The following is a 25,902-nucleotide window of genomic DNA, read 5'->3' as shown; positions in this document are numbered from 1 at the left end:
GCAAGCAAGCGCACCTGTCCTGGAAACGTGACTACCATGTATGCACAATTAAACGTGTGTTAGTTGTGTACCATCCAGCCACCAGAAGTGGGTGTGACAGTAGTCTCACACTATTTATAACCAAGGCCAGAATTTCCTGAGCGCAGATGGAGGGATCTCAGTTTTGACTTGAATGTAGTTTTGCAGCTAAAACAACTTATGGACCAACTTCCTTCCAACTCCCACCTCAGGTCATCCTGTGTGAAACTTTATCTGTGCTCTAACCCTGCAGGTATGTAAGCAAAGTTTAATAGCCTGTGCTGCTGTCGTCTAAGGATTTCTTTAGTTGTTTTCTGACTTGATTCCCTTGCAGACAGTGTGGTGGAGCGCAGAGCTCTGAGACAGGTTGTGTTCCCAAAACTTGGACAGCACTGCAGACACACACTGGGAGTGGACGTTAGAGTGAGTGCACACTTGTATCTTCTACATTTCGTGATATTTCTATGTAGAAAACAGTTATTATGTGCACAACATTTTGACTGCTTGCACAATCGTGAGAAGAATTGTATCAACAATTGTGCCTTAATGCCACAGATACCTAAAGTATAATAACACATACTGTACCTGCATTTAGCCCATTTATCCAGACCCTCACCAAAATGACTCATCTTTTGAGTGATTCATTCATCTTTGGTCTTTGTGCCACTCTTCGGTTTTGTATTAGTGTAGTCCTCATGCAAAGGTAGTGGTGGCTGAAGACTTTTGCTCACTGCTGTCCATTTATATATGCAGTACAGAAAGGACAAAATAGGGTTGCATGAATTCCATTCACCTTTACCTGTTTTATAAAGCAAACAAAAAAGCAGCATTTGTGTGTGTGTGTGTTTGTGTGCATCATATCACCCCATTGTCCTCTCCTCTATTCAGCAGATTGTTTAAATCAAACACTGTGTTGTTCCTGCGTTTGCAGGAACATTTCTGTCCTTTAATGTGTGTGCGTGTGTGTGTGCGCGTGCACCAGGTGATCGACCCATACGAGTCCAGTCATCCCAGCCAGTGGCCAGATGAAAACACCAGAAAAGCCCTGATAAAAGAATGCAGAGAAAGCTCCACTGGGCCGTTTTTACTGGTGTGAACCATTTTGCATTTTTACAAGGCGGGTGTAGGTCGTCTCAGGCCGTTTTAATGTGATTTAAGCAACCTCACTGTGGAACTTTAACAGCAAAATGTAATCGTAAACGTCTTTTTTTTGTTGTTATAACTAACATGTTTAAATCAATTTAAAAAGAAAACTTCAAAACCGCTTCAAGACTTGTATCAAAACAATTGTTTTAATGGACATATTGTTTTTACAGCGGGTGTATTTTATGTTGGTTTCATACTGAGAGCTGTGCTCGCTGTGTTCGCTTAGCTTTTAGCCTCAGCACTATTATGTGTGTTTACTAATACAATAGCTTAAAGTAATACGTTTAATCCCCAAAAAAGACGGTAAGTGTAATAACCTATTTTTTAGCTAGCTGACTCAAAGAACGCTAATCGTTTTAAGTTTTGATTTACTGATGTTGTTCTCTATACGGCCACATGGTGGTGCTGCAGGCTCTGATAGGACATGACTACGGGAGGCCCAGTCTTCCTGCCTTGGTGGAGGTATCACACTTCCACATGTTACTGCAGCAGATGCAGCAAGCGGGCCTCAGCACCAGAGAACTGGAGAGAGTTTACCACAGAGATGAGAACACCAGTCCACCATCCTACTGCTTGAGGACCGCCTGTGGGCCTCAGGTCACCAAAAATGATTCATTTTTTATTTTATTTTTTATAACAAATCTGGATGTTATTTAAATAGAGCTGATACTAGAGCTGATGTAATAAATTGATGTTTCCAAGTAATGTTTAAGGGGAAAAGTACATAAAAGTATAATAATGATTAAAAAAGGAAAATATTGTATTATATATTATTATTAAGGGTCGCATGGCGGCTGAGTGGTTAGCATGTTGGCCACCCAAGGAGATCAGGAAGACCTGGGTTCGAATCTCTGCTTGGGCATCTGTGTGGAGTTTGCATGTTTTCTCTGTGTACTCCGGTGTCTTCCCACGTTCCAAAAACAGGCATTTAGGTTAATTGGCGACTCTAAGTGTGAATGATTGTTTGTCTACATGTGCTAGTGATGTGTCGATTTTTTCTGTTAAAGGCAATGTCATTGGTCAGGATGTGTGACGGCGTCTCTGAGTCCACACCGAGCAGGGGGAGGGGCGGGGTTAAACACAGTGCCGTGCTCTTAGAGTCGATTCGTTTGTGAGAAATTTGCATGAAGAGATTTCACCTATTTTGACTTAATTTGTCTATTGAGATGGGTCTTTGTTTTTGTTATTTTATTTATAATATCACATTATATATATATATATATATATATATATATATATATATATATATCATTATTAGCTGCTCATTGAGGTTTTTAATAAATCCATTTAAATAATAAACATTTGATATTATTTGTTTTTTATATTAGTAATTCATTTTACACAATTCACATAATTGGGGAATACATTCATTTAAGACAACACAAAAAATCTGAGGAGCCACTTGGGAGCCAAAAAGAGCCGGAATTTCCATCACTAATATGTGCCCTGCGATTGGGTGGCGACCAGTCCAGTTTGTACCCCGCCTCTCGGCCGAAGTCAGCTGGGATAGGCTCTAGCTCACCCCTGCGACCCTAGTGAGGATAAGCGGTATAGAAAATGGATGGATGGATTATTATTCTATATTAATATATATTTTGAATATATATTCTGTATTCCTCTACAGGAGGACAATCAAATTGATGATTTGATGAAGGTTTTTGAGACTGCTGTGAGTCTGTGTGTGCACAAGCAGCATCTGACTGAAGAAGAAGCCCTCGCTTTCAACAGATCAGGTGAACTAAGTGTGTGTAAATCAGATGTGCATTACAGTATTCTTGTATTCTTGTTATTCACAACCATTCCTGGCCAGTCGTTGATGGAGATCTTCGTTTTGCCCTGGACAACTGCTCTCATAACGACGTCATCAGACGCTGCCTTGTTTACGTTCACAAGGTTGTCAATCCAAAGGTCGGACAAGAGACAAGACGGAGTGGTTCCAAACTACATAAGGTAGAGGTGATGTACCGCTACTTGCTGTTCATCTACTCCACATTCACTTACCGGCCATGACAAGGAAACAGAATGGAATGATGACGTTTTTGATTGTTGAGCTAACATAATATCAGAATATTTTGAGTGTCATGACTCATTGCAGTCAACATTGTCCTGATATTTTTTGTCTTGTAGTCCCAAAACGACTCACATGTAATTCCACTTTGTCATACGTCTAGCGGAGCCTTGGAAAGCGCAAGGCGAAGGGCTTATTTGCATGCGTCGTTTCGTCTTCTATAGTATGGTGTGTCACGTGGTTCCAGCTGCGTGTCTGTTCACAGCGCCACACGTAGGTGTGCCTTGTGTATTACATCGTCATCACTCAGTGATCCATTGCCGTCTGGATGCAACTATTTGCTAACCCAGGACAGAGTTTTCAACCCTCCGGAAAAAAAAATCTCATGTCCGCATTGTACTTCCAGGCTTCTTATCCTCCACCCACCACAGCAAGATCTTCATCCGGTGAGAGGGATTTACTCTCAGATCTGATTGACAACTTCCTGAGGAGCCTTGTTGACTCCTGCCAGCTTGTGGCCTTCACAACCACCACAGAGTGTGACCCTCGCTATGGTTACACTCCTGCCAGGAGGCGGGGCTATGCAGAGGTACTCTGCCTTCAGGTGCATTCTGACCTGATGGGATTGATTGACAGTTTTGTCACAAATTCTGTGAAAATGGGAAGCTGTTATCTCAGTGATGCTTTGGCCAGAGAGGGAGTGGAGCAGATGGAACAGTGCGCCAATCTGTCGAGATTTTATGATGTCGTACGGCCAGAGGCGGAAGAGGTCAGAGGTCATTTATACCAACACCAAATGTGATTTTATTTTTTTTGAATGACTCTTAATGAAAAAATACAGCAGCATGACACCAGTTAACTCTGCATAGATTCGAGCCTACGTGCAGCAGAGTGACAGCCAGTGTCCGCTAGTGCTTACAGGAGGACCTTGTGCAGGGAAAACTGTACTGCTCGCTCATTGTGCACAGCAGGTAAATGCATACTCTCTACTCCGATTAAATTACAAAGAAGTATTTTTAAAATATTAGCATTATGCCTCTGGTGTATGGAGCAAAAAAACACACATGCTAATATATTATAAGGCAGGCTGACATAGAAGAAGACAACAAATCTACAGCTTTATTAAAAGTTCTGATTATAAATTATGCTTGTGAATTGGTTCTTTGTATGGAGTAGTGCATGCAACATAGATATAAAGCAGAATGACAAGGAAAAAAGTCGCCTCTGTACTAAAAAACTTGGAATAATAATAGAATACTAATGTATCGATATAATTTTGTCTTGCAGGCTAGATAGATAGATGTCTACCTCCATTTGTTTTGATTGTGCAGTTTTCCGTTCACTGTTCTTCTTTCCAATCAGCTCATGCTGTTTTTTAAAGCTTACATAGTTTTAAAGATTTTTTAAAAATATATATTTATAAGTGGGTTAAAATGTGTGCAATTCCTTATTACAGATTTTGGATTTTCCACAATTAAACCAGCTGTGCATTGTTAATTTTATTTGACAAATATCCATAGAATAATCAATTAACAAAATAGCTGACAATAGTAGCGCAAGTGTGCCTCCTAGCATCAGTGTTCATGCAGATACAAAAAAAGTTGACACTTTCTCTCTCTGTAGATGAAAGCCTGGCTGCCTGACGCTGATCCTGCTGTGATAACCTTTTTTACCCACTTGCCACACCCGTCTTCCGTGGTGCGCCTGCTGTCCAGCTTGTGTTATCAAATCATCAGGATTTATGACCACTCTCCATCTGCAGAAGACTTTTTCCTTGATGCGGGCCATCATCAAGGTGCCACGGAGCTCAGAGACAATGAGTCTAGCTTGACTCCAACACGTAACTCTGCCCTAAACCTGAAGACTGTGCTTAGGTCCATCAAAAAACCTGACATCAGTCTACATGAAGTGACACAGTGTCTGTGCTTCCTCCTTTCCCTCCTGCCATCTTCCAAACAGCCTTTAGTTCTAATCTTGGATGGAGTGGATCAGATGGGGCATAACTTTGCTGTTGAACTCATAGAAAGCCTGCCCTCTCCTCTTCTTCCCAGAGTCAAAGTTGTCCTCAGTATCTCCTCAAACCACACTCGAATCATGCAAGTCATCAAGCTACATTACCCAGAGTGCAGTGCACATGGCCGTGTGTCAGAGGGTGCTAAGTGTGTACTGTTGGGGTCTGCAGACAGGAAGCAGTGTGTTAAGATGCTGATGTCACAGCTGAGCAGCTCAGGGAGGAGAATGACCTCAGGACAACTGGCGCTGGTGAGCAAGGCACTGACTTCTTGTTGTCTCCCCCTCTACGTCCGCCTGCTACACGCACACACATCACTCTGGTGCTCAGGTACAGCAAATCAATACAGATCTGTAGCGCAACCTGCTCATATTCGTCCTAATGTGTTTATTTTCTCTTGTCAGATTCTGATGTGTCGGCGTCTTGTCTCCCAGACAGCATCCATTCATCCATTGCTGCCCTGCTTAATCAGCTGGAACACAAACATACTTCTTGTTTGGTGGCTCGTGCTGTCTCTTACCTCACCCTCTGCAGCGTAGGCCTCACAGAGGCAGAACTTGCGGATCTCTTGTCCAGAGTTGAATCATGTCATGTCACACAAGTGGATGTGGAGAAACTGCTTCTAGACTTGAATGGCTTTCTCATCAGGAGGACAGCTATGGGGTGTCAGGTGTTGTTCTGGGTTAGCAGACATTTTGGATTGGTTGTGGCGAAGACATATTTATGCACAGGAGAGGCCAGGGGAGAAATTCATTCAGAGATGGCTGACTATTTCAGTAGAGGATGGAATTTTGCAAGCACCACCGCATTATCAAACACAGAAAGAGAAGACAGAAATACAGAAGATCAACCCTCACTCAGAGACCTTGCAAATGCAAGAAGGGCTTTAGAACTGATGCATCACTTGCGACAAAGCAACAGGCTGGAGATAAGAACTAAGGTGTTGATCTCATGGAGGTTCCACCTTGTTTTGGTGCAGGCTGGACACCTGAAAGATCTAGTGGCCATGTTGAGACAGGATGAGGAGGAGGAATCAAGGAACTTTCTCAGGGAACGCAGACTCCTGGCGAGCATTCTGATGTCTTCATGGTGCCTCCTGCAAAGAGCTCCCCTGGAGCTATCTACACTGATGGAAGCAAGCCTCCTCCCATATCTGGAGCTCTTCCCTGTGCTCAGAGCTTATGTTGGGGAGATCAGGACGAGAGGTTGCGGATTGGCGGTGGCGCTTTCTCCTGCTCCTGACACTGTTGTCTGTCTTTGGCGTCTTGAGCACGATAGCGTACTGAAGCCTCTGTCTGTGACTGCGGCAGCAGGGACGCAGTGTGGGACGATTGCAGAGGTTATGAGTGATGGCTCAGCATGGATATGGAGAGACTTGGGCTGTGGTATTGTGCGGCTATCGCTCTGCCAAGAGAAGAGCGAAATCAAGTTTGCAGGGGTGAAAAGCAGCCATCAATTCATGCTATTTTCCACCCAATGCAACAAGCTCTTCTTGTGGGATGTGACAGCCCCTGACATGCTTGTAGAGGTTAAAAGCCCACACACATTAAACTTAGTAGAAGGGTTTGTGGCTTGTGAGAAACGGTTATGTGTGTGGTGGGAAAGAGAAAGTGTTCTGGACCTGTTTGATGCCTCCAATGCAACTTTGTCTAACTTGCACTGTCAGAGCTGTGTAACCTGTGTGGTTTTCTCCTCAGGCGGCTCTCACATTTACTGTGGTCAAGAGGAAGGCACTGTCTCTATTTTTGACATACATTGCCACAGCGTCCTTTTCTCTTGTTCACACTCAAACCACAGTGCCGTTGTGTCAATCATCCTTAGTGAAAATAATCAGGAAATGGCTTGCATTGGAAAGACGGGTGGTGTGACATTATGGGACATTACTGCTGAAAAACAATCACCAAGACTTGTTAAAGAAAATTCTGCTGGGATTGAATGTATCGACATCCTCAATACTGATTACTCGAATGCATGTAGCAGCTTATTGCTGTGTCATAGTAAGCATATTACAGTGTGGGATACATGTGAGTGGGAGATGTGTGACCAGTTCTTGGCTCCACAGGATGGAGCCTTCATCCAAGCTGTGTTCTCCCAAGATGGGCACCTTCTCCTGGCTTTACTAGATGCCTGTCCCCGAGTGTTAGTGTGGAGGGTCAGCACAGGACTGTGTGTTCTCTCCTTAGACGCTAACGAGCCGCCTCATATACTCCTCAAAACCACCTCAGAAATTGTATGTGTCGCTGAGGACGGCCGCCTTATTGCGTGGGACACTGAGATGATTTATATTGCAGGTGCAGCTCCAAAAATGGTATGTGGCGTGGAAGAAGTGGTGGTGGAGCAAACGGGGTGTTGGTTCTACACAGCAGATGGGTCAGAGATGGTGTGGAGATGGAGCTTCGAGACAGGTCTTCCACATTCTAGCTTCCTCCACGATAGTTCTGTGAAAAAGGTGCGTCTCAGTCGGGATGACGTTACCCTTGTGACGCTGTCAGGGGAGGAAATTTACGTTTGGCAGACAGGAACGGGGCAGAATATCTTCCGTATCTGTGGCAGCGGAGCTACAGATATTCTCATCACACCTAATTCTAATTTTGGTGTGAGCATCTCTGAGCATGGGCTCTCTCGGGTTTGGAAACTGGCACATGGAAGTGTTGTTTGCACTGTCCACTTGTACCTTTGTGATGCACAGGTGTCACCCGAGAGCACCTTTCTCATTGGCCGCCATGGTGGAGACCTGCTGGCTGCCAGCTTGTGGTCTGGCATGATCAGTAAGTGCTTCTCCAGAGTGGAAAGCTCAGAAGACGTCATCACTTTCCACACACTTTCACAGCACCCTGATTTTGTGGTCGTGATGGTCGCTTCAGGAGTTATATACACCTGGAAGATGTCCGATGAGACCGTATGCAGGCACTTTCAGCTGCCGGAGACATTTTACTGTCAGCCGCAACACTTTCAGATGACATCTGATGGGAGCTTTGCATTGCTGTCTACTGATAATGCAGCCATCACCCTCCTGGATGTGGCTCAGGTCAGACTGTGCTCTTTTAAGGCTGAAGGTTCTGTAATGAAAGCCTGCTTGGATGAGACTGGGTGCTACATTGCCTACATATCACATCCCATAAGCCAGGAGAAGAGATGTGTCTGCACCCATCATACACAACCCATTCTCACGATTGCACAACTCTCTGATGGTAAAAAAGTAGGCCGGGTGTTTCTGTGTAAGGATCCATTGACACTGCTTATACATGGCCAGCAGTATGTCTTTGTGGGTTTTCGGGATGGCTCTGTAGGTGTTTATTCCATTTCAGGACACATGGTAAGGGGTGTGGATGGAATCGGATACAGTGAAAATTTGAGCCGTCAGCTGAAAGGATGCTTTTTTGACACAGTACCAATGACGTGGTTTCCACTAGCAACACCCAATATGACATGGCCTTAGCTTCAATGTGTTAGTGAGCCATTACAAAAGTAAGGACTAAAACAAGGACGGAGAGAAACTTAATTGCGGTTTGACAGTTTCCGAGGAACTTGTGCAAACTGTTGCCGCAGAAAGATCACAGAAACAATCATGGCAGCAGACTGTACTCCCTTCTCAAAGCCCTCCCACTCCACAGCAAAACACTGAGATTGAGTTGAAAGTTAAAATCAAGAAGCTGAAATAGAAAAACAATGACACTGAAAATAAATAAGTAAAACAAATATTGTCATCACCCAATGTTCGTGAAGGCACCTTGCGTTCTTGTCTGTGCTACTCACTTGCTACGACGCCACGAAGAGAGTGCCCAGGCAACTGCATAACTGTTGCAAACAGTCCCTTTAAAGGGTCACTGACATGATTTATCAAATTTGCTTAAATATGTTATATATCGTTTATAATTATGTTCTGGTGGAATGGTAAATTTGCAAAATTACATTTATAGTTTATGGCGGCAGCCATGACGAACTCGTCTCAGCAAAGTGTAATTTCCGGAAGTGACATCAGCGAACTAACACCTCTCAGCTACACAAACATAGTGGTGTACGAGGAAGAGGATGTTTACAGTGATTATAGCGAAGATTTGAGCAATGTGTCAATAGGTTTTGATGGGAATTGAAGGGAGAAACATTTGAAGGTGAAATACAGAGCTTGCGGGCCGGGTGGTTAGCATGTTGGCCAAACAGTCAGGAGATCGGGATGATTGGGTTCAAATCTCCGTTGGGCATCTCTGTGGAGTTTCCATGTTCTCCCCGTGCGTGCGTGGGTTTTCTCCGGGTACTCCGGTTTCTTCCCACATTCCAAAAACATGCATGTTAGGTTCATTGGAGACTCTAAATTGTCCATAGGTATGAATGTGAGTGTGAATGGTTGTTTGTCTATATGTGCCTTGCGATTGGCTAGCGACCAGTCCAGAGTGTACCCCGCCTCTCGCCCGAAGTCAGCTGGGATAGGCTCCAGCATACCTGCGACCCTAATGAGGATAAGCGGGATAGAAGATGGATGGATAGAGAACTTGCAGAACATGAACTTAAGCCTTAACATGTGGAGATGAGGATTGCTCGCCTTCAAAACACAGTGGAAATTACTTATCCTTCAATTATTGTTTAAATCAGCTTTTTAATGAGCGTAAAGGGGTTGTTATAGCCTGATTTATTTCATATTTCGTCACCATCGCAGCCGCCGCCCCTGTCCACTGTCAACATATCACAGTGAAAAGATGCTTACATATACCATGTAGATGTCATTTTGGAAACTTGATGAAGTGTAGTTGGGGCTGTTTACTTTGATCTCAAAAAAGTGTCTGATACAGTCATACATAATATCTTGATTCATAAATTGTAGAATTTCTCACCAACTGCAATTCTGTGGTTAAAATCATATTTGAAGGACAGAAAGCAGTGTGTCTGGGTCAATATCCCATAATTAATAACCTTATGGGTGTGCCACAAGGATCAACCTTGTGTTCCCTTCTGTTCGCTCGATATCAATGATCTACCAGATGCTTGGAATGCTTGGACGCTCAGGAACATTTTAACGTCTAAATCCTGGATAATCAAATATGCACACATAACTGTATTTAGTGTTTTATTAACATTTTTTTCATTATGTGTTTAATGTGTAATGTTTATACTTATATTTAATTTGGCCTCGGAAACTATGTTTGTCTCTGTGCTCAGTGTATGACGACTTTTAGTACCATTTTGCAAACATATATTTTTTTATTGCTCATTTTTTAAAATATGTCCTGCGTGTCCTGCTGTTATGCATTTGCATCAAACTGACATGGGACTGCAGATGAAAATGAGCCTTTGTGTCTAAAGCATATGTACATGCCGAACTTTAAAGTGCTCGTGTCAAGGAATATGCGCTGTCCCATTCTAAATAAATAAAGAACAAAACATAACAGTTGCACAAGTCATCAAAAAGAGGAGGAAGAAGCAAAGCGTATTGCACTGAGAATTTCAACACTCTCAGCAACATGTTCAGTTTTTCACACTTACAATTATTTATTACTTTACATTTAGTCACTGCCTGGGTTTAGGTGTCCATTTGCAACAAGCGTTGCAAAATTGAACGCAAAATTGAAGTGCTTTTCCCGATAATGACACCTTCTACTTCCGACAGCACTTGAAGGCAACATGCATCACACTGTATTTAAACACTAAGTGAGACTCTGAACGCATCACTCCATCCGGGTGGAACCATGTCGCAGGTCTTTTTCTGGGGTGACAGCGCCTGTGGAGAATTTGGCCCACAGACATCCTTAAGTCCGGTGTCGTGGACAGTACCCGGTGTCGTGACCAACATTTGCTGTGGGTACCAACATGTTTTATTCCTGCTGGATGATGGAGCTGTTTTATCACAAGGAAGCAACTCCAGGAGACAGCTTGGACGAAAGGCTTTTAAAAATGTAAAAACAACAGGTAGGTAAAAAACGTCGTTTTTCTTATGTTTTTGCGACATTTGTATTTTTCTCTCAATGCATATTTCACCGAGTAAAAGGTGTGGAAACGCGCTCACTCGAGACAAGTTTCAGTTCCTTGAAATAAAAACTGGGGAACTAACATAAAAAGTAGTATACATTCAGAGAAAATCCACACTGTGCATGCCTGTGCCAAGATAAAATGGTCACCTTTGAGCGACACTGCCGGGCGTATTTAAAAATTTTATCACGTACGCACTCACTAATGTAAGTTTCAGTTTCGTTTCCGGGGAATACAAAAGTGAGGGGTAGTGCTCACGTTTTTTCATTATTAAAATATAAATGGAATGGATGAATGAAGGAGGGCTTTCTTTGAATTTTTACGGCAAACTTCTTCCCTGCCTTTTCCTGCTCTGTCACGAATAAAAAAATATTATGAACATTTGTATTAAATATTGCACAATTCAGCATTGTTCTTTCTCAAAAGGCAGAATATATATATATATATATATATATATATATATATATATATATATATATATATATAATATGTAATATATATATATATATATATATATAATATGTAATATATATTATGCAGAATACTGTAAATATCATGTGTCAGCATGACAATGTTAAAATCGAGTTATTGCTACATCGCCCGCAGCGACTTTCATAATGAAAACGTGTGTTGATTATGGATGCATTTGCAGTAAGTATGTTACGTCTTCCTAACTAATTAGGCCGTGTGGAGGGCCTGGCTGAGGTAGTGCGTGTGGCTTGTGGTCAGGACCACTCTCTGGCCCTGTGTGCTTCTGGAAGAGTCTTCTCCTGGGGGGCAGAAGAAGATGGACAACTTGGGTTCTTACCCAATTGCATGTATGATTCTCAGCGAGCAACGTAAGAGTTCCTTTTGTCTGTTCACTGCATTAATTATGCATACTGATGAATAAGCAGAAGGTGTAATCACCTATACTGTACACTGTTTCCTCAGACAGTGGCTGGGGGTTGGTTATTTAATTTTTGAGACCTTTCAAAAAAAAAAGGGTCTCATTCATTCCCTTAACTCACTTGGAATCTCCTCTCTACTGTGATTTTATGTTTAAGTCCCGCCTTCCTGAGCTGTCATTGGCTAGCTTTTATGTGACGGTGGAAACATCTTGAGACAAAATTGACTGGGTACTGCAGTTTCCTCCTACATCCCCAAAACAGGCATATTAGGTTAACTGACTCCATCCTTCCATCTTCTATGCTGCTTTTCCTCACTAGTGTCGCGGGGGGGGTATACTGGAGCATATCCCAGCTGACTTTGGGCAAGAGGCGGGGTACACCCTGGACTGGTCGACTGGAGACTCTCAATTGTCCATACGTGTGAATGTCAGTGCGAATGGTTGTTTGTTAATACTGTATGTGTCCTGTGATTGAGTGGTGACCAGTCCAGGCCGTGGCCCGCACTCACCCTTGACCCTAAAGAGCACAAAATGGATTAAATCAGGATGTAGCCTATGGCAAAGCATATGATTTTTATTCATTATATATACACTGCCGGGCCAAAGAAAAGTTCATCACCTGGCTTTATCTATGTACTTTAAGTACATAGATAAGAGCCTTTCTTTGAATTATTACTGCATTGCTGATTATGTTTCAGTTGGCAACATGTTATGTAACCCCAACTGATGCAGTGAGTCGCTTCTCATTTGTTAAACAACCGTGTCGAAAGACATATCGTCCCGTGGTAAAAAAACATGGTAGTCCTAATTATTATTGATGTGGTTCGGTAGATGCTGCTGTTTTGAGTAGCAACTGAGTTCGCCGGGGATCCGAAGTTAACTGTGTGAACAATAGCATCTGTGAAGTGACTGCTGATTGTAATTCTATGGGGCTACCAGCTCTAGAGGTAATTACAGCAAGGCAGGGTCTACTAGATTAATTAGTTTTATCAGTGTTGAAAGTGGAAGATTACTGAGGCCACTATTTCAGGAAATGCGGTGTGTTATTTTATTTTTCATTGTGACTTTTTTCTTCATGTCTTTTGAATGCAGGCTGGTGCCGATAGCGATGCCAACACCTGTGATTCAGGTTGCTTGTGGAGACTCTCACTCTTTGGCATTGACCAAAGGTAGGACACACCCTCAAAACGAGCCATTGTCTCCTATATTATGTTTGGTTGTTCCATTCTTCAGGAGGCGATGTCTTCTCCTGGGGCTTGAACAGTCATGGCCAGCTGGGTGCGGGGAAGGCGGTTTCAATGCAGTATGAACCGTTGCTGGTGTGCGCGCTTAATGGCATACCAGTAACCCACATCTCGGCCGGAGCGGCTCACACGCTCTTCCTCACATTGTCAGGCCTGGTGTACTGCTGTGGGGCCAATAAACACGGTCAGCTGGGAGTGAACAGGGCTGACGAGAAAGGTAACAACTTCACACAGTCACTTGTTAGAACGGATCTTTGAACTTGTATCGATAGATACAGTGGTGTGAAAAAGCGTTTGCCCCCTTCCTGATTTCTTATTTTTTTGCATGTTTGTCACACTTAAATTCAGATTTCAGGTTTCAGATCATCAAACAAATTTAAGTATTAGCCAATGGCAACACAACTGAACACAAAATGCAGTTTTTCAATGAAACTTTTTATTATTAAGGGAGAAAAAAATCCAAATCCGTATGGCCCTGTGTGAAAAAGTGATTGCCTCCTAAACCTAATAACCGGTTGGGCCACCCTTAGCAGCAACAACTGCATTCAAGCGTTTGTGATAACTTACAATGAGTCTCTTCCAGCGCTGTGGAGGAATTTTGGCCCACTCAACTTTGCAAAATTGTTGTAATTCAGCCACATTGGAGGGTTTTCCAGCATGAAGCGCCTTTTTAAGGTCATGCCACAGCATCTCAATAGAATTCAGGCCAGGACTTTGACTAGGCCACTCCAAAGTCTTCATTTTGTTTTTCTTCAGCCATTCAGAGGTGGACTTGCTGGTGTGTTTAGGATCATTGTCCTGCTGCAGAACCCAAGTTGGTTTCCGATTGAGGTCAAGAAACAGATGGCTGGACATTCACCTTCAGGATTCTTTGGTAGACAGCAGAATTCATGGTTCCATTTATCACAACAAGTCTTCCAGGTTCTGAAGCAACAAAACAGGCCCAGACCATCACACTACCGCCACCACATTTTACTGTTGGTATGATGTTCTTTTTCTGAAATGCTGTTTACTATTACGCCAGATGTAATGGGACACACACCTTCCAAAAAGTGGTCTCATCAGACCACGGAGTATTTTTCCAAAGGTCTTGGGGATCATCAAGATGCTTTCTGATGATTTTCCAGATGTTCTTTTCGTTCAGCAGTGGTTTTTGTCTTGGAACTCTGCCATGCAGGCCGTTTTTGCCCTGTGTCTTTCTTACGGTGAAGTCATGAACACTTAACTGAGGCAAGTGAGGCCTGCAGTTCTTTGGATGTTGTTGTGGGGTATTTTGTGACCTTTTGGATGAGTCGTCACTGCGGTCTCTGGGTCATTTTGGTTGGCCGGCCACTACTGGGAAGGTTCACCACTGTTCCATGTTTTCACCATTTGTGGATAATGGCTCTCACTGTGGTTAGCTGGAGTCCCAAAGCTTCAGAAATGGCTTTATCATCTTTTCCAGATTGATAGATCTCTATTAATCTCTCTATTAATCTATTGAAGTTATGTTTTAATGGGGGGGCAATCCATGTAAATTACTTTGATGATGTGAAAATTTTAAGTATGACAAAACAGAAATCAGCAAGGTGGCAAACACCTTTTCACACCACTGTACAGTACATGCACACATGGCACCACATGCACGCATACACATCTACTCACCTTGTCTCGTCTTACATCCAGAACGCTCATTTCTGTTTTCAACAAAAAAACCATAAGCATTCACGCTTACCGTAGCGTGTTCGTGGCATCCGGAGTCAAACACAGCACACGTCACCAGACACCTTATAAGGTATCTTTTTTGTTATATACAGTATATATATATATACACTTTGCGTGTGCATTTTTCTTGCACTTTTTCAATGGCCTGCACCATCCAGAGAGAACAATAAACACCCTAAAAGTTATCTTTTTGACTCTGCCATTGTTTTTCCTCACTGTTCTGAGGGGCTTGCAGTAAAACGCTGCTCCAGTGCTATAATCCTTGATCCTTTTTGTGAAAAACAAGCACAAGTCCGCTCCTGTAAACATTTTTTTCCTGTCATAAACAGGCAGGTTCAACATCTGTGTGATTCCCGCGCTAAGATGTCTGAGCGTCTCCTTCATCACTTGTGGAGAGAATCACTCTGCTGTCCTAACAGAGGTACCGGTCTCAGCTCTCTTTTTGGAGCCAGTTGGACAACATGTGCTATTGCAGTTGCTCATATGACCGTGTGACGTTTCCATTCTCAGGAGGGCAAAGTTTATACATTTGGAGAGGGAGCTCACGGTCAGCTGGGTCACAGCTCTTCTGCTGATGAATGGATGCCCAAACTTGTGGCCGGGATCGATGAATGTGCCTTACAGGTGGCATGTGGCAGGTAAACGCATGATGCGGTGTGCTCGCATTATTATGCCATATGTTAGAAATCCGTGAATGAAAAAAGGGTCTTAAAATAATGTTGGCAACAAATATGACAGGCCTATTTGCAGCTTTTCAAGTGCGAAAGAGGTGAGGTTAAAGCGAACGGTCGGGATCACAAAAAATTTGGAATTTACTGTAAAATTCTCAAATCTTTTTTTAGACGCCACACTCTAGTTTTGGGATCTTCTGGCCAACTGTGGGCATTTGGAAATGGGGTTAAAGGTCAAATTGGGACTGGGAAACCAGAGGGTAGTCAGAACCCCACACTGGTACAACTTCCATGGAGCTCTGACAATGCGACAGCCACACGCAAAGGTCTGGATGTTAAAATATATAGTATGGACGCAGAAAATGTACTAAACCATTCATGCCTCAGATTACTGATCCAGTTTGTCTTTTTTTGAAGCAGACTTGAAAATAGCAGCGGGTTGGAACACAAGCTTTGCTTTCACTTCACCGCAGGTAATGTGTGTTCTTGTTTGCCATACTGGCTTTCTATAATGTTCTGTTTTTGTTTTAAATGTCTACTAAATTATTATTCATGTTTCTTTTTTTTCCTTTAAGGGTGCGAAGCAACGTCAGATTACCGGAAGGCTTGATGAGGCAAAACTGCGAAAATGGCTGGCATTAAAAAAGTGCAGGCCCGAGGCTGAGAGGTCCCGTTTTGTGCACATATAAAATACTTCAGTATCATTAATACAGTAACTGAAGTCTTGCATGTCATTTGCTGTCTTTATCCTACAGAGAAATCACTGCCATGTTTTTTTCGAGTTCAAGCCTGGTTGCAAGTTTTACAAAAGCCACGTGAGTCCTTTTTCTATGGATTTTTTTTGGGCAAAAATGGAATATAAACACATCGGTAACTTTAGTCTTTTTCACTTTGTTGCTGTATGTTTGTCAGTGGGCTTTCACGAGAAGCAGATGCATTAAGCGTGGACCTTGATGCTGCAAGCCAAACTTTCTCTAAGATGCTGGCAGTACCGTGGATCCAAAAAAAGGTTCAGAAATCCTCCTATAATTTTCACATTCAGCCTTCACATTGTTTTCCTTACGATTTTTTTTATTTCATATACATTAGAACCTCTGAGTTGAACACAATCTGTGGAACTGTTTTCCAGGTAGAAATAATGGAAGCAGAATTAATAACAAAAGTCCAACTGTCACCAACATTAATCTTGATTAGGTGTGCAGTCACTTCTTAGTTAGTTAGTACTTTAAAGCTGGCTTAACTAGTGGTTTGTGTAATGTACTTGTGCAATGTAGTGCACTTCTGTTACATCAGAGGCGTCATTTCCCAGAAAATCTTGCATGAATTTCAAATTGTTCAACCTCAGGGGAATTTGAGGTTCCACTTATATGTTATAAATGTAAGGCTGTCAATTGATTAAAATATGTAATCACGATTAATCACATTTTGTCCACAGTTAACTTGGAATTCATTGCAATTAATCGCAGATAGAAAGAAGTCTTTATTTATGATAATTGTACACTAGAAAGGTCATTTTAAAGTTTTTAATACACCTATCTATATGAGACTGGATAATATGTTTGCTGTATGCAATTTTTTGGGTTTATTAAATATTCTGCTTTTTGTAACAGCTCAACACAAAACAAACACGATGTACAACAAGTAGTAAGCTAAACTTCGTAAGATGAACTGTCCATCACGCAAATAATCTCATGAAATATAATTATGAATAACTTTAAAAATAAAGGTTTGCAAAAACACCCAACAACTAAGTGAAATGAAAACAGGGTGTTAGAAAAATAAATATGGACAGCTTACAAAAAATAGCGTGCTCAAGAACAGTCAGTCGTTTACAGAACTGGGACTGTGCTCATATACTGTAGTGCAGTCAGGCTATAGCTTATGCTTAATAATAATAATAATAATAATAATAATAATAATGGCGCTTCACAATGAAGTGAACCCATTATTCATTCACACATTGGTGGTGGTAATCACAGCCCTGTGTGTGTGCAAAGCAAAAAATCAACCGAGAGTTGTGACACTCGTATGCCAAGGTACCGCTGTATAAATGACAATAAAAAATATCCGCAGTGCTCCAGTACCTTCTCTGTTTTCTCAGGCATTTCAGACTCCGCTGAAGACTCCACTCACAGAGACAGCAGATACAAATGACTTTGGTCTTGTCGAGAGAGCCATCTGCCAGGGCTTTGAAGCTAAACTTCCATTCAAAATACCCTTTTCTTTCTCCATTTCTGCTCAGTACCTGCTTCCGCTTGTGGCTCCACATCAACTGCCACACCGCAGCGTTCCCTCAAACGGCGTGGCCCGAGGGTCAAACAGGACGTGCGCACATTAATCGCACGTCAAAAAAAAGAGTGGCGTTCAAGGGAATTTCCGTTAACTCGTTATTAACGTGTTAACTCTGACAGCCCTGTTTGAATGTAAAATATTGTGTCAAATCCCTTTTCTTCAATCTCTTTTCCACGCAGGTGGATTTCAAAGCCGTGATGGGAATACTCATCGTGTCGAGAAAAGTCCTCAAGTCTCCAGAGATTGTCGTGGTCCTGCTCTCTTGCCCTCTTTTTCAAGATGTTTCAGAGGTTCTGAGCCTTGTCTTGCCTTTGGCTGTGGTCATCGACGACATGAGCGAGAGGTGTCAGACAACACTCAGTAAGCTTTTTAGTTTTTCTCATATAGAATTTTTGTTTGTGAAATAATTGATTTTCCTCACTGGCAGTCAGTAGGTAGCACATCCTTAACACATTTTCTACAGGAAAGTCTTCTTAAAATAAGCAATAATAATAATCTGGCAACAGAACCGTTCAATTTGTCCGGCCAAAATTCAATTTTACTTGTTTTAAGCATTTTTGCCAAATAAAATGTTTATGTTATTTTGGGTTATTTTGCATATTTTAATTAATTGCTTAAGATAGGCAAACAGTGGAAGAAAATATAACTTCTTGGAGCTCTAACAGGCATTGCAACGTCAGAGCAGTAGAATTGCTCAGCTTCTTTTTCCAGAAAAATCTCACTTTTTGCTTGAGCGCTGCTCTGCCCTCCTTTCATATTCTAAAGAAATGAAGTCCTAAATAAGTTTTTTTTTATTGCAGGTGGTTGGTGGGCCTCCCTGTCGCCCACCATGCTGTTGACACACATCCTGGTATTCAAAAATGCTCTGGCTTTCGTGATCAAAAATGGTCTCCTTAAAACACATTTTCCAGGCATCAAAGCTGCGTTGGAGGTCATCAAGCTCCTCTACAAAGTCAGTGTGTTGTTTTCATTTCACTTCATTTTACCAGTATGACCAAAAAAGAAATATTCCACATATTGTGACCTAATTGCTAAGGGCGTCCCCCTACAACGTTCTCACTTCTGTTTCATTCACTGTTTTTTTTTGGATGATATCCGACCGATATTCAATATCAGTATCGGATCGGGACACCACTACTAATTACATCACATGACTGAATCAAATTTGTAATCTTTGTTTTTAATAAATACAAAAATGAATGTTTGTATAGGCAAACAAAAGAGGGAAGACCTACAAAGTCCCACTGAGCACCTTTTATGTCGATGAAATCACATTTCCTCTGCTCGTGGAGGATACCGCTCTTTGGTTCGCATTTGATAACGTGGAGGTAATGTTAGACACTACATGTGCACAAGCCTGGGCTGTTGCATTCTCTTGTTGACGAGTTTCTTGCTAGTTTAACTACTAATGTTTTCTTGAAGGATGGTTACAACACACCTGTCATCTTCTGCCGGTACCCCTTCCTGCTCAGTTTGCATCGCAAGCAGATGGTCTTTGAAATCGTTGGCGCGGTCATGGTATCGTACACACCACAATGTGATTATCATTAAAAGCCCATTACATCCTGAACAGGAATTCTCAGTTTTTTTTCTCAACATATCCCACAGAAAGGTCCTGGTGCGAGAGTGATTCCTAAATATGCGGCTCAGTATCACAACCCGGCACCAGTCTTCCAGCTTTCTCTGAGACCGAGTCACCTGCTGGAGGACACCTTCAGACAACTCAGCGCAGTGGACCACAGCCTCTTCAGAAGGCAGCTCCAGGTAATAAGTGTGATTGCTCCAATAGCGTAGCTGTGTTAGTTTGAAAGACCAGTACAAGCTTCATGTATTAGTGCCCAATTATTCAAAACACGGTAATTATAGCGCCAAGATAACAACGCTGGCTCTGTTGCAAGAAAATGGAAAAGTAACAAGAGGAGGGTAAAGTCTGCACAATTTTTTAGAAGTTGTGACGTGTTGACATTGTTGACACATGCCTGCATTGGATGCCTGCCCCTGCCGCCCAATGAGGACTCAAAGGCGGAGAAGCGAGGTGTTCCTAGCCCCTCCTGACCTCCTCAGCAGCACCCTGGCTAAAACGACCAAGCGTTCCACGTGTGTCCAGCGATTTCCCACGGAGGACGGTGAAGTATGGCGGGATCCATGGCTTCTAGCAGCCCGTAAATAAAATGGCGAGCGGACTTGGCTATGCGGCTCGCACTTTGCCAAACAGTGCAGCAAAATGATGAAGGACGCATACAAGAATGTATGCGTGCAGACTGATTTGGTGTAAGAACGCACAGACACACGTTAGAGGCATTCTTTTCATTATGTCTGACGCGGAAGATAAGCTTTCACTGCAGTTTGGTCTTCAGCTGTTTTTAGCTGTTTTATGCCTTCTTGTCTTCACACCATGCGCACTCAGCTGGAGCAGGTCATTTCAGAGACATGCACCGGTATTCGCTTTAATCTGTCAACTATTGCACAAACATACTGAGTTCGTATGTGATCATGGTCTTTGTTTGACCCCCGTCTGCTCACCGAAGTGACGCAAACTGCCTCTAGGTCACATGGTTGAAACCCAGCAATAGACCCAGGTTTTACTCCTCCGAGTTCTGTGACAAATCAGCGTCAGAGACGGGCTCTCAGCTAACCAACCCACTCCAAACATCCTTTGTCACTGAAGTCGGAGGAGGTGTACCCCTGATTTGTTTGTTTCGAACAGGTTTCGGACATCCTTAGCAAGGTACCGTACATTAAGGAACATCGCATGTTTAAAAGGAGTAGGAAGAAGCAGAGCTTATTTCATTCTTCTTTATGTGTCAGCAATTACTGATTTTAAATATTAGCCATTTCTAAAAGGGAGAGAAAAGAATAAACAATGTCTACGGGTTTTTCATGTGGGATCATTTATTTCTGTACTTATTTCTTGCTTCTTTCCAGGTGCAGTTTATGGATGACGGGGAGGTGACAAATGTAAACATGAGTGACCTCTTCTTCCACATTTTTGATGAGCTGATGGCTCCACAATCCAACTTGTTCATATATAACGAGAGACGCACGCTGGCTTGGTTCCCCCCCAAGGTAAGAAATATTACCAGATTTCATATTAGTTTCTAATCTGACGGTCTCACATTAAACATTCAACCTCGCCACCCTGCCCTAACAGCCCAAGGAAGCAGAGAAGATGTACTTCCTGTTCGGGGTTCTGTGTGGTCTGGCCTTGTCTAACCAAAACATGGTCTACCTACCCTTCCCACTCATTTTCTTCAAGAAGCTGCTTGGTGTCAAGCCGTCGCTGGACGACTTGAAGGAGTTTGAACCCACGGTTGGAGAGTAAGATTGTGTGCAGTCTCACACGTCACGACTAGGACCCCCCCCTCAGAAACTAAAAATGATGTAGAAGCAAAACTGCCGGGCTGCACGTGACTTCACGTTCAGTTGCCGTTGTCAAACAAGCGTATTCGTAGCCGCAGTAGATGAAATTGTTCCTAAGATAGTCCATCATAAAGGGGAAAAACGTTCAAGAAACAACCAAAAAGAGGAAGGTGGTCTGAGACGTAAAGTACTAAAGTTACACCTACAATTATTTTGTCGCTAACACACGATTATGAGAATACACACCTTGACCTTAAACAGTGTTTTGGCAGAGCGATGCAATCTAGCAGCTAACATGGACCACCCGTGTCAACCGCATGCGACCAGGAAGCGACTTAACAGGATCACGATCACGAATTGATGTTTATACTCAACACCCCCATGGAAAAACAGCGCAGCGAAGCAAGGTCGCGTGGTGGCAACCCAGCAGTGGGTGCTCTGTGATTTACTGGTGACCAGTCCAAAGTGTACCCCGCCTCGCACCCAAACTCAGATGAGATCCGGCTACGGCTCACCTGTGACCCTGAACAGGATAACCTAGAAAAAATAATAAATGATCCTCACCAAATGTTAGGTTTCTTTTTCACAGATCCGTGCATCGCCCCTCCACGAAGCTTCCTTTGTATTTTTTGTGCCATCCTACAAACTGGATCTGTGTTATTGTTTACTGTATTTTACCATGAAAAGGTCATTAAGACAGTTAGTGGACAGTGTTGTCTATCTCCACCTCATGCACGTTTGTGGCTGTCTGCAGGAGTTTGCGTTGCATCCTAGAGGACTACAGCGCTGACGTCCTCAATGACATGGCCACCACTTTCACTGTATGTTCACTCACCCAAATATGTCTTTCATTGTATGTTAACTCACCCAAAGCCGACACCTCTTGCGGTCACAGTCTTAGTGTGTTGCTACACAGCATCCGTGATTCTGATTGTTGTTGTGTTTTGTTTCTTTGCGTGCAGGTGACTTGGGCAGATGATAAGGTTGAGCTTGATCCAGAAGAGCCTGAGAAACTTGTCACGGGTTCCAACAAGTACGTTGAACAACCACGCTAAGTATTTATGCTGTCCAAACATTTGACTCTTCATACGGGCGGGTGAAAAAGTGTTTGTCCCTTCCTGATGTCTTATTTTTTTGCACGTTTGCCGCACTTAAATGTTTCAGCTCATCAAACAAATTGAAATATTAGTCAATGACAACACAACTGAGCACAAGATGGAGTTTTTAAATCAAACTTTTTATTATTAAGGGAGAAAACAAATCCAAACCTACAACCTTTTAAATAAAAACGTATATTATTTCAGTCCGGTCACTGCCAGCACTACATTTTTTTTTTCCAGGAAAGCGTTTGTGGCGGCCTTTGTCGACTACGTCTTTGACAAATCAGAGAAGGGCGTGTTTGAGGTGTTCAAGAGAGGCTTCCTGAAGGTGTGCGATGCTGACGTGGTGGCGTTATTCCAGCCGGAGGAACTGCAAGCAGCGATGGTGGGAAATGAAAACTACGACTGGGATGTCTTCAAGCAGGTACCAGGAAGTTGAAAAAGCACACACACACTGCAAACGTAGATCAGATACACGGGTTGGATCGAAAGGGGCTGCGTGACTTATCAGTGTTTTTCATCAATGGGAGGTTTCAAGCAGAAATGACCTCCTGGGGATTTTATCAAGGGATATTTTTTGTCAACAAGGCTTCACAGTGCCATTTTGATAAGCAGAATGGTGATGAAAGATGGTGAAACTTCAGCGTGGGTGCGTAGCTTCCATAGCAGGTGTGTCCAACTTTTTCCGCTGCCCAATAAATGATGCAAGGGCCACGTTGATATTTGGAAACCAACACGTGAAGTATATGCTGATGTGATACGTATTTCAAGAAGAAAATCATATTGATGATATTGATGAAAAGGCGTACCGTTAGTAAGAACTTCGGTCTTGGCTCTTTTTTTCCCCGTTTTGCTGCTGTTTTTTTTAAATTTCACAAATATTTCACATTTTTTCCTAAATAATCTTTGTAAATTTTCTTTTAGTAATATTATGACTTTAATTCTCATCTTCAATTTTTCCTCACCCGAATTTCCCAAAAATTACACCTTTATTTTGTTTTGTTTCTCTTAATGTTACGACTTAAAAAAAATAAAAATTCTGTAATATTTAACCTCCACGCTACTTGAATGACATTTTCTATATTTTATATTACATTCTATATTTTATTATGACGTCATTCATACATGTGCAACTTTGTTCTCATTGGAATACAAACTTTTTATCGTAATATTTTGACTTTATTTTCGTAAAATTGCAGCTGTTTTTTTTCTATTTCTGTTGTTTTTTTTTAAATCTTCCAACTATTTCAGCGTCGAACTAATTTTGTTTGCGCAAGTATGACTTAATCCCATAACAATTCCACTTTATTCTTGTAACATTGTAACTTTTTTCGCAACCTAATGTTCCAAAAAATACTTAGTTTTTTTTTGTTTTTTTGTTTTCTCATTTTACAACTTTAAAAAAGTATTTTTTCTTTATGCTACTGAATTTTTTTTTTTCTCACAATATTATTCTTGTCAAATTTCAGCTTTTTTCGTTAAATCCCAACTTTGCTCTTCTAGTACAGGGGTGTCCAAACTTTTTCCAGCGAGGGCCACATAGTGCAAAATGAAAGGATGCAAGGGCCACTGTGATATTTTGTAAAGCAACACATGCTAAGAAGCTACTGTTTATGTCGCTCAAGAAAAAAACTGCATTTCACCTTTGTAATACGGGTGAAATTCTACTAAAAATGATGCTTTTTCCATCGTAATACGAGTTTATTCGTGTAAAATTGCGGCTTTTGTTCTTCATTTGATTATGACTTCTTGTCTAAAATATTTTGAATTTATTCCTGTAAAATTATATGTGTTTTTTCCATTTCTGCTGGGTTTTTTCCCAACTATTTCATTCCAGCTTTCCTCTTGTAAATTTTCTCCTTGTAATTCTAACTTTATATCTTTTGAAACAATAATGTATTTTTTCTTTATTTCAACGTTGTTAATAAAATGATATTTTTCCTCATTTTACAAGTTTATTCTTTATTTTAAACTGTTGTTTTCTCTTAATATGCTGGCTTTACTCTGGTAAAATTTCTGCTGTTGATTTTCTTTTGTATCATTTTCCAAATATTTAAACTTTCTTCTTGTATATTTTCTTCTCTTACTATTTTGACTTTATTCCCATGTTAGAAATTCCCCCCAACCTAAGTTTCCAAAAATTACAACTTTATTCATTGTGCTTGACTTAAAAAAACATTTTTTTTTTTCAACTTGATGCTACTAGAATGACATTTTTCCTCATACTATTACATTATTCTTGTGAAATTATGTTTGGTTTTTTTTGGTAAATTACAACAATATTTTGACTTTTGATAGATTTTCCCATTGTTGCCTTGTTAAATGACATTTTTAGACTGTGCTGCGGGCCGCAAATGGCCCCCGGGCTGCACTTTGGACACCCCTATTCTAGTATTTTTACTTTATTCTTATAAAGTTACTGCTCATTTTTCTCTTTTTGCTGTTGTTGTTTTGTTTTTTTAGATCTCTTGTTGAATTCTATTTTAAGAATATGCCGTGAAAATGCAATTTTTCAAGAAAAACAGGTCAAGAACCAAGATAAAGATGTGTTCCTTTTCCCGAACAGAACACAGTCTATGAAGGAGAGTACCACGCGGAACATCTAAACATCATCACCTTCTGGGAGGTGTTTGACCAACTAACAGCGGAAGAAAAGAGGAAATTCCTTTGTAAGCGTCACACTCAATCCTCACGCTTCACAACAACCGAGAGGTTTTCATTTTCTTATCTTTTATCATCAGTGTTCCTCACAGGCTGCGATCGTGTGCCTGCCGATGGCATGGCGAGCATCCGGATGAGGGTCGCCGTCTTGCCCAACTCCACGGATCTCCATTTCCCAGAAGCCGTCACCTGCCACTACCTCCTGCTGCTCCCCGTGTACTTGCGGTACCCAGCTGGGAGGCAAATGTACAGCAGGCTCCTTTATGCCATTAATTACAATCGTGGTTTCACCAAGACGTGGAACGCTGAAGGCTGAGTGAGGGTCGCTGCACTTGGAGTCTTCCATCAGTTTCCCTTCTAAACATAAGTAAAACAGTACTTACATTTAATCAAGGTCTTTAATCGTAGATAATGCGATTCGCATTCTTTTAAAGAGCACCCTTGTCACACACACAGTTCTGTTGCGTGTCTTGATTAAATAAACTCTTCTTCTTCCTTCCCTTTTCAGACATGTGGTGTACTACAGTGTAACCTTGTATGCATGTTTGAAATAGACTACAAGCGTTACTATTACCATTTCCACGTCTTTGGTCCGTGTCGCGCTCACATTCATGCCGAGTGAACTGAACAGCACCCGAGTTTACCTGCAAGCGGACAAACGGGGGTTAGATCGGGGGTTCTCAGGCGGTCTCAGCCTGGGACCCACATTTTCCAGTGGTCATCCAGTTGCATTCAGTTACTTTTATTTAAGTCATTTTCTTTTTTTTAACGCTTCTATTTAAGTCATTTTTATTGTTAGTTATTTGTATTTTTTTTTGCACTTTCGCTGAAGTCATT

General features: G+C 41.8%; 2 protein-coding genes across 6 annotated transcripts; both read left to right on the top strand.

Annotated features, from left to right (window-relative positions):
* The first annotated feature begins 151 nt into the window (after positions 1 to 151).
* LOC129191154 (NACHT and WD repeat domain-containing protein 2-like) lies at positions 152 to 8,628 on the top strand. Of its 4 annotated transcripts, none has more exons than XM_054794232.1 (10): positions 152 to 271; positions 357 to 441; positions 1,001 to 1,108; positions 1,576 to 1,761; positions 2,789 to 2,897; positions 2,975 to 3,120; positions 3,579 to 3,941; positions 4,042 to 4,143; positions 4,796 to 5,513; positions 5,588 to 8,628. In XM_054794232.1, exons 4-10 carry the CDS (start codon positions 1,642 to 1,644, stop codon positions 8,620 to 8,622), a joined length of 4,593 nt encoding a protein of 1,530 aa, XP_054650207.1. In that variant the 5' UTR covers positions 152 to 271; positions 357 to 441; positions 1,001 to 1,108; positions 1,576 to 1,641; the 3' UTR covers positions 8,623 to 8,628. The 4 variants fall into 4 exon arrangements, with proteins under 4 accessions (XP_054650207.1, XP_054650206.1, XP_054650205.1 ...); XM_054794231.1 differs by having other exon boundaries at positions 157 to 271; positions 353 to 441; positions 2,975 to 3,114; XM_054794230.1 differs by having other exon boundaries at positions 157 to 271; positions 353 to 441.
* A 2,085-nt stretch (positions 8,629 to 10,713) lies between these two features.
* LOC129191155 (probable E3 ubiquitin-protein ligase HERC6) lies at positions 10,714 to 25,562 on the top strand. Of its 2 annotated transcripts, XM_054794235.1 has the most exons (23): positions 10,714 to 11,084; positions 11,827 to 11,983; positions 13,126 to 13,202; positions 13,267 to 13,494; positions 15,311 to 15,402; positions 15,492 to 15,619; positions 15,824 to 15,978; positions 16,073 to 16,125; positions 16,228 to 16,319; positions 16,408 to 16,467; positions 16,565 to 16,661; positions 18,124 to 18,304; positions 18,745 to 18,896; positions 19,156 to 19,272; positions 19,367 to 19,462; positions 19,553 to 19,708; positions 20,870 to 21,010; positions 21,096 to 21,262; positions 22,059 to 22,125; positions 22,267 to 22,337; positions 22,645 to 22,828; positions 24,971 to 25,073; positions 25,146 to 25,562. In XM_054794235.1, the coding sequence occupies exons 1-23, from the start codon at positions 10,865 to 10,867 to the stop codon at positions 25,379 to 25,381; spliced, it is 3,030 nt and encodes a 1,009-aa protein (XP_054650210.1). In that variant the 5' UTR covers positions 10,714 to 10,864; the 3' UTR covers positions 25,382 to 25,562. The 2 variants fall into 2 exon arrangements, with proteins under 2 accessions (XP_054650210.1, XP_054650211.1); XM_054794236.1 differs by lacking the exon at positions 11,827 to 11,983 and having other exon boundaries at positions 10,936 to 11,084.
* Positions 25,563 to 25,902: the final 340 nt, after the last annotated feature.

Source organism: Dunckerocampus dactyliophorus, chromosome 12 (genome assembly GCF_027744805.1).
Source record: "Dunckerocampus dactyliophorus isolate RoL2022-P2 chromosome 12, RoL_Ddac_1.1, whole genome shotgun sequence".
NCBI classification, from domain to species: domain Eukaryota; kingdom Metazoa; phylum Chordata; class Actinopteri; order Syngnathiformes; family Syngnathidae; genus Dunckerocampus; species Dunckerocampus dactyliophorus.
The sequence above is the reverse complement of the archived record's forward strand: the minus strand, read 5'-3'. Positions and strand labels throughout refer to the sequence as shown.

Coding starts and splice junctions, on each gene's coding strand:
- LOC129191155 (XM_054794235.1), top strand. CDS start 10,865: ATGTCGCAGGTCTTTTTCTGGGGTGACAGCGCCTGTGGAGAATTTGGC. Junction 15,620..15,823: donor TTACAGGTGGCATGTGGCAG/GTAAACGCATGA, acceptor ATCTTTTTTTAG/ACGCCACACTCTAGTTTTGG. Junction 21,263..22,058: donor TTTGAACCCACGGTTGGAGA/GTAAGATTGTGT, acceptor GGCTGTCTGCAG/GAGTTTGCGTTGCATCCTAG.
- LOC129191154 (XM_054794230.1), top strand. CDS start 199: ATGGACCAACTTCCTTCCAACTCCCACCTCAGGTCATCCTGTGTGAAA. Junction 272..352: donor TCTGTGCTCTAACCCTGCAG/GTATGTAAGCAA, acceptor ATTCCCTTGCAG/ACAGTGTGGTGGAGCGCAGA. Junction 3,942..4,041: donor TACGGCCAGAGGCGGAAGAG/GTCAGAGGTCAT, acceptor AACTCTGCATAG/ATTCGAGCCTACGTGCAGCA.